This window comes from Rhea americana, unplaced genomic scaffold (assembly GCF_003343005.1).
Source record: "Rhea americana isolate MKP2758 unplaced genomic scaffold, rheAme1 scaffold_960, whole genome shotgun sequence".
In the NCBI taxonomy this organism is placed as follows: Eukaryota; Metazoa; Chordata; class Aves; order Rheiformes; family Rheidae; genus Rhea; species Rhea americana.
Window position 1 is genome coordinate 1 of NW_028187156.1, and position 8,275 is coordinate 8,275.

An 8,275-nucleotide genomic window follows, 5' to 3' on the forward strand; every position below is an offset into this window, starting at 1 on the left:
CCCTGTCCCCGCCAGGAGCTACGTGCTCGCCGCGCTGCCCCAGCTGAAATCCTTCGACTTCAGCGGCGTCACCAAGCAGGAACGCGCCGCCGCCAAGCGCGCCCACGCCAAGCCCGAGGCGGCCAGGCCGGCGGCCGACCGCCCGTGACGGGGGTCCGCCCGTGGAGGAGCCCCCGATGCAGCTCGGCTCGTCCAGCCCCACTGTCGCTTCTCCCCAGCTCGTCCCTCCGGCTCCCCCCCCCCAGCTTGCTGGTAAATAAACAGTGCCCCCGGCTGCCCCGCCGCGGCTGCGGCGCGCTAAGGGAACGTCCTCGCGCAGCGCGCTCTTCCTGCGGCGGCCGAGCGGACGGGGGCCGGCGCGGAGGCTGCTCGGGGGGCGGACGCAGCCGCGGGCCCCGGACAGGCGCCGCGCAGCAGCGAGCGCCGGCGGCTCACCCAGCGCCGGCCGGGGAAGCCGCGCGGCAGCCCGGGACCAAAGGAAGGAGCCCCCGTACGCACCCCCCGGCCACGGAAAGCCGGTCCAGCTTCCGTGCTGCGCAGGGGCAGGGCTGGGACGGGCGGTCCCGGAGCACCGCCAGGTGCCCGCACCCTTTCCCAGGAGGGGCAGGGCCCATCAGGAGACATCGCGGGTTCCCCCAGAGGTTGAGGCTGGAAGGGAGCGTTGAAGCTCAAGCAGGGTCACGCAGGGCAGGCTGCCGGGGGGATCGCCCCAGGAGGGAGAGGCCGCAGCCCCGGGGGGCGGCCCGCGCCGGCGCCCGCTCTCCCTCCCCGCGGGGGTCTTCCCTCGGGACGGGAGCAGGGGAGCTAGGCTCCAGGGCAGCACCGAGCAAGCGCTGTGACCACAACGCACAGGAAAGAGCCCCCCCTTCCGCAGGGCTGCGTCCTGAAAATCCCTTTATGGCCCCCCCACACACACACACCAGGGAAAAGCACGGGGAAAGGCAGCCCTGGCAGGGCTGCGCGCGGAGGAGGGCAGCCCAGGACTCCGGGACGYGCTGCGGGATGGCTCGTGCCCCTCTGCCAGCGCGCTGCACCGTGCCACGGCTGCTCCGGGCTCCAGGCGGGAGCGGGCTCGCACGGCGCGCTCGGCGCCCGCGCGGCAAAGCGGGGCCGGAAGGGGCAGCGGCGACTCAGCCGCCGCAGCTCCACCACCGCCTGCTTTTCTGGTCGCATCCTCCCACGCCCACGCTGTGGCTTGCACAGAACAGAGAGCAGGAGATGGGTACCGGATGAGTGTGTTTTATCTACTGTGGCAAAAAAAAAAAATAATAATTAAAAAACAAAATAAAGGTCCAAACATGTAAAAATGGACGGGGGGGGAAGGAGGGAGGATGTCAGCTGCCGCCAGATCCCATGCGGAGCGTCACGCCCGCAGGAGCCTGGCTCCACTGGGAGCTTCCCTCGGAGCCGCTGGGCTCCGGCCCGCCCCTCCCAGGGGCCCCAGGTCCCGGCGGGAGCAGCCCCCGGCGCGGCGGCGTTCCCGGGGGAGCCCTCCCGCACGGCCTGCCCCGGCCCAGGGCTCCCCGCGGGCTCGCTGCCGCGAGGGAACGCAGCCCCCCCGGCCCCGCACGCGAGGAAGCCCGGGCCGAGCGGCGCGGGCTGCGGCCGCGCCACGGCAATCATCTTCTCGGTGATTAGTAGGAAATCGGGTGTATGTACAAGTTCTGTCGCGGCAAGGCGCCGTGGGGAGGGAGGGGAGCAGGACATAAAGACAAAAGAAGGTGGGGAGGGGAGAGAAAAAAAAGAAACCAGAAACCAAAACCCAACGGTGAAGCTGTGCTGCGGGAGGGCACGCTCAGGGGATGCCAAACTGTACAACCAGTTCTTCTTTCGCGTCGACGCGGATCTGTGAGAGCGCGCTGAAGGCGTAGGCAGCTATCCGGGACACCTGCGGGCAGGAGCAGAGGAGCGGGTGAGCGGCGGCCCCCGGCCCCGGGCGGCCGCTGCTGCTCGGGGCCAAGCCCAGCACGCGGCCCCGCGATCCGCCCCCCACCCCCAAACCCGCTTCTGGGGCAGGGGGAAGACCCCGGCTCCAGGTGCCCCGGCACCCCAAGCGCGGCGCCCGCCACCGCTGCCAGCCCAGCCCTCCCATGAGCTTGGCTCGCAGCGGCGGACCCGCGGGGGCCGGGACACCCAGCGGGTGCCCGCGCAGCTCCCCGGCCCCTTCYGCGCCAAAAAGGGGCAGCTCTGACCCTTTTCCGGTCCATGTACCTCCAGATAAAACAAACTTCACCTCGACGGCGTTAGTCTGGCCCGTGCCTGCCCGCAGCRCGGGCATCGACATTTGCACCCCCACAGGCAAGTCCCTGTCCCCGGCTGCCACGCGGCCAGGGCTGGGCGCCCGCACGGGCGGCTCCTTCCGCGGGGAAGATGCATTTTGGGTCAGGAGCATTCGGATGCCGCAGCCGGGTTTTGTTTCRAGAAGCCTCCCGCCAGCACCGCCCCGCTCCCCCAGACGGCCGGAGGCTCTGCGAGACAGCGAGTCAAACCCGCTCTGCCGGAGAGGGCACGGCGGTCTGCGTCGGCGCCGGGAGAAGCTTCGCTCCCAGGGCCAGACGCTGCTTCCAAACCGGCGAAGAGGCCATCCTACAGCCCGCGACTCCCGAGGCCGCGGGGAGCCGACCGCGAGGGGAYGGCCCGGGGGCTTCGCGCGGAGCCGGGACCAGCGGACGGGCTGGGAACAGCCCTCGCTCTGGTGGGAGCAAAGTCTCAGCCTTTTACCTGCGCTCAGTGGACAAGCCGGCGGCTCCTGCCCGGGAGCACCACCCGGCCGGAGGAGCGTTTCCCCGGCAGCTCCATCCCCAAGCGCCAGCAGGACGCCTGGGGCTTGCTTTCAACCCCTCCCAGGTCCCGTTGAGACCCGGGACGTTTCCGCACCCCGCGATACCACCTCCCCGGCTGCGGCCTCGAAGGCTCGAGTCCATTTTGTCCACACTCCTCCGGCAAGGCTGTGCCAAGCTAAACAAAGCAAGACTGACCTCCAGCAGCTGCCAGGGCTCTTCGCCGTGGCCGGACGGCTGCGAGCAGGTTGGGGCAGTCCCTGCTCCAACTGCCGAGACTCGCGGGAGCGGAGACGGTGGCACCGCTCCTCCGGGACGCGGGCACGGCCAGGCCCGTCTCTGCAGAGCACCGGCCGCCTCAGACTGCTCTAACAAGTGAGACTTGCACCTCTCTCTGCTGCACCCTGGCAAYGCAGAGGCCTCTGCTCCCCTCTGCCCTGCTATGGGGGCTGAATCCCTTCCTCCTCCTCCTCTTCCGCGCACGTGCCGGGCGGCAGCCCCTCTGCCCACCCAGGAGAGGGGCCAGCCCAGCTCAGGGGCCGCAGCAGCAGCTCGGCAAGAGCCCTGAAACATCCCCCCCGAGCAGCTCAGCCAGCCCGGGGCTGCTGAAACAGAGAGGCCGCGACGCCCTCTGGCCAGCTCCAGCCCGCAGGCCAGGCCGCACACGGGCTTCCTCCCRCACCACCGCTCCCAGGAGTTCTCCAGCGGCAGACGGAGAGCTAGGCAGGCATCCAGGCAGGGTCCATCCAGGGGACCCTGCACCAGGTGCTGCACGCACACAGCGCGGGCAGAAGCAGAGGCAGCTGTCCTGGATTCAGCCTTCCCCGTGAGCGTGCGTTTCGCTTCTCCAATCACTCCTGCCCATCCGCCGGAGGCGAGGGCGGCCACCGCGGGACCCGCGTGCACCCGGACCTGGCAGGCAGCTCACGCCGCGAGAAGGAACACAAGTCTCCCCAGCGCTGGGAGGGACACGGGAACCAGAGATCTCCTCCACGCTGGCTGCGGGCTCCCAGGGAGCGTTCGCCTCCGGCTCCTCACCTGCTGCAGGTCTGCGAAGGGGACAGGGTCGCTYGCTAGCACTTGGTGTGGTTGGTTGGTCAGAGACGGCAGCAGCGGGAGCTTCTTCCAGTGCGTCAGGTTGTTGCTCAGCATGGCCAGGCGGGTGCTGCAGGCGGGGGACAGCAGCAGCAGGTCAAAGGCAGCGAGAGCACAACTGGCCCAGGGACGAGCCCCAAGTCACCCTGCCCTGCCCGGGGAGGGGAAAGGCGAGCGGGGAGGTCTTTGCTCCRCATTTCCTCGGCCTCTCCAAGGCCCTTGCTTAGCCCTGAGAGGATTTGAGGGCTGGAACAAAGACAAGCCAGAGCCCCAAGAGCAGGGACGAGAGCTACTGGGCACTTGTCCTGTCATCTGATCCGCCGCACAGGCACAGGACGGCGGGGCTGGGCAGAAGGCCAGGCACTCGCCCCCCCTTGGCTCCCTCGGGGCRAAGGAGCTTCCCGCACTCCAACACAGGAGCCTTTCAGGCAGCAGCAGCGGCAGGCAGACGCCCGCTGCCCGCCCCAAGCGCTGAAGCCAAACACAGAAGCTCTTTGTGAGGGACCGACGCGGTCCGGACCGCGCACGTGCCCCCTTCCGCTCCCTGTGCGGGAAGCGGATGTCGTGGCTGGGCCGCGGACAACCGCTCGGGTGCTTTGCACCCGCCTCCGCACGGGCGCCTCGCGCCCCAGCCGCGACGCGACGGCCCAGAGCAGCCACCCGCCTTGCACCTCGCCCAGYGACGCCCCCAGGATGGAGCCCGCTTACTCTCCCAAGGTCCGAATCCTACGGCCAAGGCCTGCCGGACGCCTTCCCACCCTGCCCGAGGACGCGGCTCCGGCAGGCTCCCGCTCCCTCCCGCCGCAGGGCTGGGCGCTCCMCAGGCAGGGCTGATCCCCAATCCAGAGCTCCGTGGGATGCAGCCAGCCTGCTCCCGCTCGGAGCAAGGCGGCATCTCACCTGTACTGTCGGGCTCTGTCCATGTATTCGTGCTGCTCCATTCCCTGGGAATCCGCTGCCGACACATCGATGATGTTGCTGCGGGGAGACACAAGACAGCAGTTCCTGCTGCTGGCTGCAGCTAGCGTTCACTGCGGGCGTCCCTTCCCAGCGCGGCACACAGGCCGACGAGCACCCTCAACCGCCACGCACGGCCACTCCTCCGGGCAGAGAGGGAGGGATCCTTCGCCATGTCACGAGGGCTGGGAGGATTACGAACTTGGCAAGCGTCCCAGGAGCCCTGGACRCCAGACCCGAAGCTCAGAGATACCGGCAGGCATCAGCCTAGGGCACCCGAACAACCAAGCACCCGCCAGCACCTGCGCTGTGGTGCAGCTAGGGCGTCCTTGCCTGAAGCTCAGGTAGCAAAGGCAGAGGGCTGGGGCCAGAGCGCTGCATCACCTCCRACGCTGGCAGAAAAAGTGCCACGTGCCGCCAGAGATGCCGCTGGCAGGAGGGAAACCCGCAGCAGAGCAGCAGTGCCAAGTCCCTGCTGTCAGCAGGCTCAGGGCCCGGCAGCGTTAGGGAGACCCTTTTCGGGGCCAGCTGGGAAGGCGCTGCTTTAGGAGGAGAGACGGGACAAGCAGCGCTCTGCTCCCAGCAGAGCTCGCAGTGCTGGCCACACGAGCATCCCCCAGGGCAGGGGAACAGGTCCCTCCCGAGCACGGCCGGCTTGGTCAGGCGGCCCTGAAGGCAGGTTAGAGCCCATTTCAYGCTTCTGGTCCACGAGCACAGAGGGTTTGTGCAAGTCACTGCATTACTCAATGCCCAGGCTGCTTCACAAGCCAGAGATGATAAAAGCTCACGTGCTCTCGGGGCGTTGTAAGGAAAGAGTCATTCGCAAGCGTTTCCAGCRCTCGGAGCAGGGAGGCTCTGGAACAGCCTCAAAAGGAGCAGTGGGAGGGAAAACACCTCAGGAGGCCTCAGCCCTCCCGAGCCGATCGCGGTCCCTCTCCGGAGGAGGGGGCCTGCACCGGGTCCCGTCGCCCGGGGGGGGGGGGCTCTCCCACCCGTGGCGCTCAGGATCGCCCGCCCAGGGCGGCAGGGAGCCGAGCACCAGGAGCGAGACGGCGCGCAAGCAGCAGCGAGCCACGAGCCACGGCTTCTCCCCGCGGGAGGCGGGCGCTGAAGGGCTGGCTACCCAGCCACGGCTCGCGGCTTACATGGCTGTTTTGGCGAGGATGGAGGACAGCATGGCCTGCTCGTCGGTGCGTGCCGACGGGAGGTTGTGGTAGCTCTGCTCCGCTCCATTCAACACCTTGTTGGGAGGGCTGGCTGCAGGCTCCAGCAGCCGCTTCGTCTCTTCTTCCTGGTGCAACAGAGAAGAGGAAAGTCAGTTCTGGCCTCAGACCCCCTGCTCTGGGCCGCCCCAGCCACTCAGATCCCGGGCAGCTTGGTGAGCCTCGTCCTACCACAGGTTAGGAGCTACCTGGTCTGGACCAGGAGGACGCTCAGGTCATCCAGCCCTAAAACAGCCCTGGCTCTGCAAGGTGACAGCCTGGCTCCTCTCACCAAGCTCTCTCTTCTCTAACAGCTGAATGCCAGATCTCGAGTSCACACTGCTACAAGCGTACGAAGCRTAGGCAAAAACACGCCACGCACGGTTTGCCCCAGAATCGCACTTCTCGGCCCCGCTCCAGACGCCACCAGAGGTGAGGTCCGGTGGCTGCAGAGACGCAGCTCCTTCCCACGCAGCACAGTTTYGCATGGGCAGGCGGTCAGGTGAGCAGCCACAGGCAACGAGACGGCGCACAATGGAGACGCGCTGGGTACTTCAGCCGCCCCGAAGGTAAACACTGAGCCTGCCCGAGCTGTGCCAGCTGGAGCACTGGCCAGCATAGGCTGTACTTGTGCCAGGTGTTGCTCGCTTCTGACAGAGCAGGTAAATACAGGTCTTGCCCCCAAGAACAACAGCGTGAGGCGAGGAACAGGGCTGAGAGCACCAGGAACCAAGGGCGCCGCAGCCGCGGCCCGGCCGGGTGCTGGAGCAGCCAGCCCTCCCCAGCGCCGGCCACGGGTTACAGCCGCTCGAGCGCAAGGCACCGCCGCCCGCGCTCCCAAGGCTTGGGAGGGGCCCTGCTTCAACCCTCCACAGCTTGGCCGGCCGTGAGCCCTTTTAACGAGGGGCACGGGCGCGCGTCGGCCGCGCGCTCCTCGGCCGGCAAGCTCCAGCCGCAGAGCGCAGCTCAGCGCCGCCGCAGCCGGAGGTTCCCCGCGCCACGGAGGGGCAAAGCTCGCGGCGGCTCCGGGGAGCGCAGCCCCATCCGGCCCGGGAAGACGGGGCCTCTCCGGTGCCGGCTCCGAGCACCCAGCTCACCCGTCCAACCCGCGAGCGCCGGGCTGCCCAGCAAGGGCACATCAGTCCTGTCYGAAACCGGCCCAGAGAGCGCTCGGGGCTGTACGAAGCCCGAGGCATCGCCCTGCCGCGGCTGGGCAGCCCCGCGGCGGTCCATCCGGAGGTTAGATAAGGCCCTTGCAGGCCTCCACGGGGACTTTCCTCGTGCTTTGCGCCGGCAGCGTTGGATTAATCCCATTAAACGGAGCGCAGACCAGCTGCGGAGCGATACCTTTCATCTCATCGCGGGGCTGCAGGGATGAGAGGGGAACATCTCCCCCGTCAYGACGTGCTGGGCAAGGAGTCAGGCAGCCACCAGCCTGCACCAGCTTCGAGGGGAGAGGTTTAGGGTGAGACACGCGGGAGCAAACAAGAGGGGAAAAGGGCACAGTCCAGACTCAGGGGCAAGCCAAGCCCGCCGGGAACCGCCAGCCGCCGCGGCTCCACGGCAGGTTTATTTATGCTGTTTCTTGGCCCATCGGGAGCGGCTGTTTCCTTCCCGTTTTAACCGGACGCGGACCGCGCCGGCCTGTCGAGGCGCCGGYGCCGAGCCGCCGCTCCTGCTCTCCCCGGGCACGCGGCCTTCAGCCCAGCCCTCGACGCCAGCGCGCACCGCAAGGCGCCGCTTTGCCGTCCCGCGGGCGGCAGCCCAGCTCTCCGCGGCCTGCCTCCAGCTCCCCGGCCTTTCTAAGGGGGCACAGCAGCCCTCCGCCAGCCCCTCCGCGCGGGCATCCTGCGGGAAGAGCCTGTCTGCGCCCGCAGCGGCGGCCCCGGGGACGCAGGCGACCGCGCCAGCGCGGGCGCACGAGCTCGGCCTCACGAGGCGTCCCCCAGGAGACCTCCGCCGGGAGGGCGGCCAGCGCCAGCCGGCAGCTGGCACGGAGCAGCTTCTCCCGTGATTTAACGGCTTGTCCTGCCAACGCTGGCCAAGCCGGCGCTGGCCTGCCCCAAACTGAACTCGGGGCCTTCGGCTTTCACCCCCGCTTCGAGCTAGCGGACGCGCTCTGCTCCCCGCTCGGCCCCGCGCGCCGCTRCGGGAGCACGCAGCCCTCCTGCCCCCGCGCACCCTGACTCCTGTGACCTGGGTTTCTAATTTTAAAAGACTCGCAGCTGAAAACCAGCCGCC

At 68.7% G+C, this 8,275-nt stretch overlaps 1 protein-coding gene across 1 annotated transcript; it reads right to left on the reverse strand.

Annotated features, from left to right (window-relative positions):
* Positions 1-1,223: 1,223 nt before the first annotated feature.
* Positions 1,224-6,161, reverse strand: LAMTOR1 (late endosomal/lysosomal adaptor, MAPK and MTOR activator 1). The gene is made up of 4 exons (XM_085325203.1): positions 5,978-6,161; positions 4,776-4,853; positions 3,819-3,945; positions 1,224-1,888 (listed from the first exon to the last, which is right to left on the reverse strand). Exons 1-4 carry the CDS (start codon positions 6,007-6,009, stop codon positions 1,796-1,798), a joined length of 330 nt encoding a protein of 109 aa, XP_085181329.1. The 5' UTR covers positions 6,010-6,161; the 3' UTR covers positions 1,224-1,795.
* Between the last annotated feature and the right edge of the window lie 2,114 nt (positions 6,162-8,275).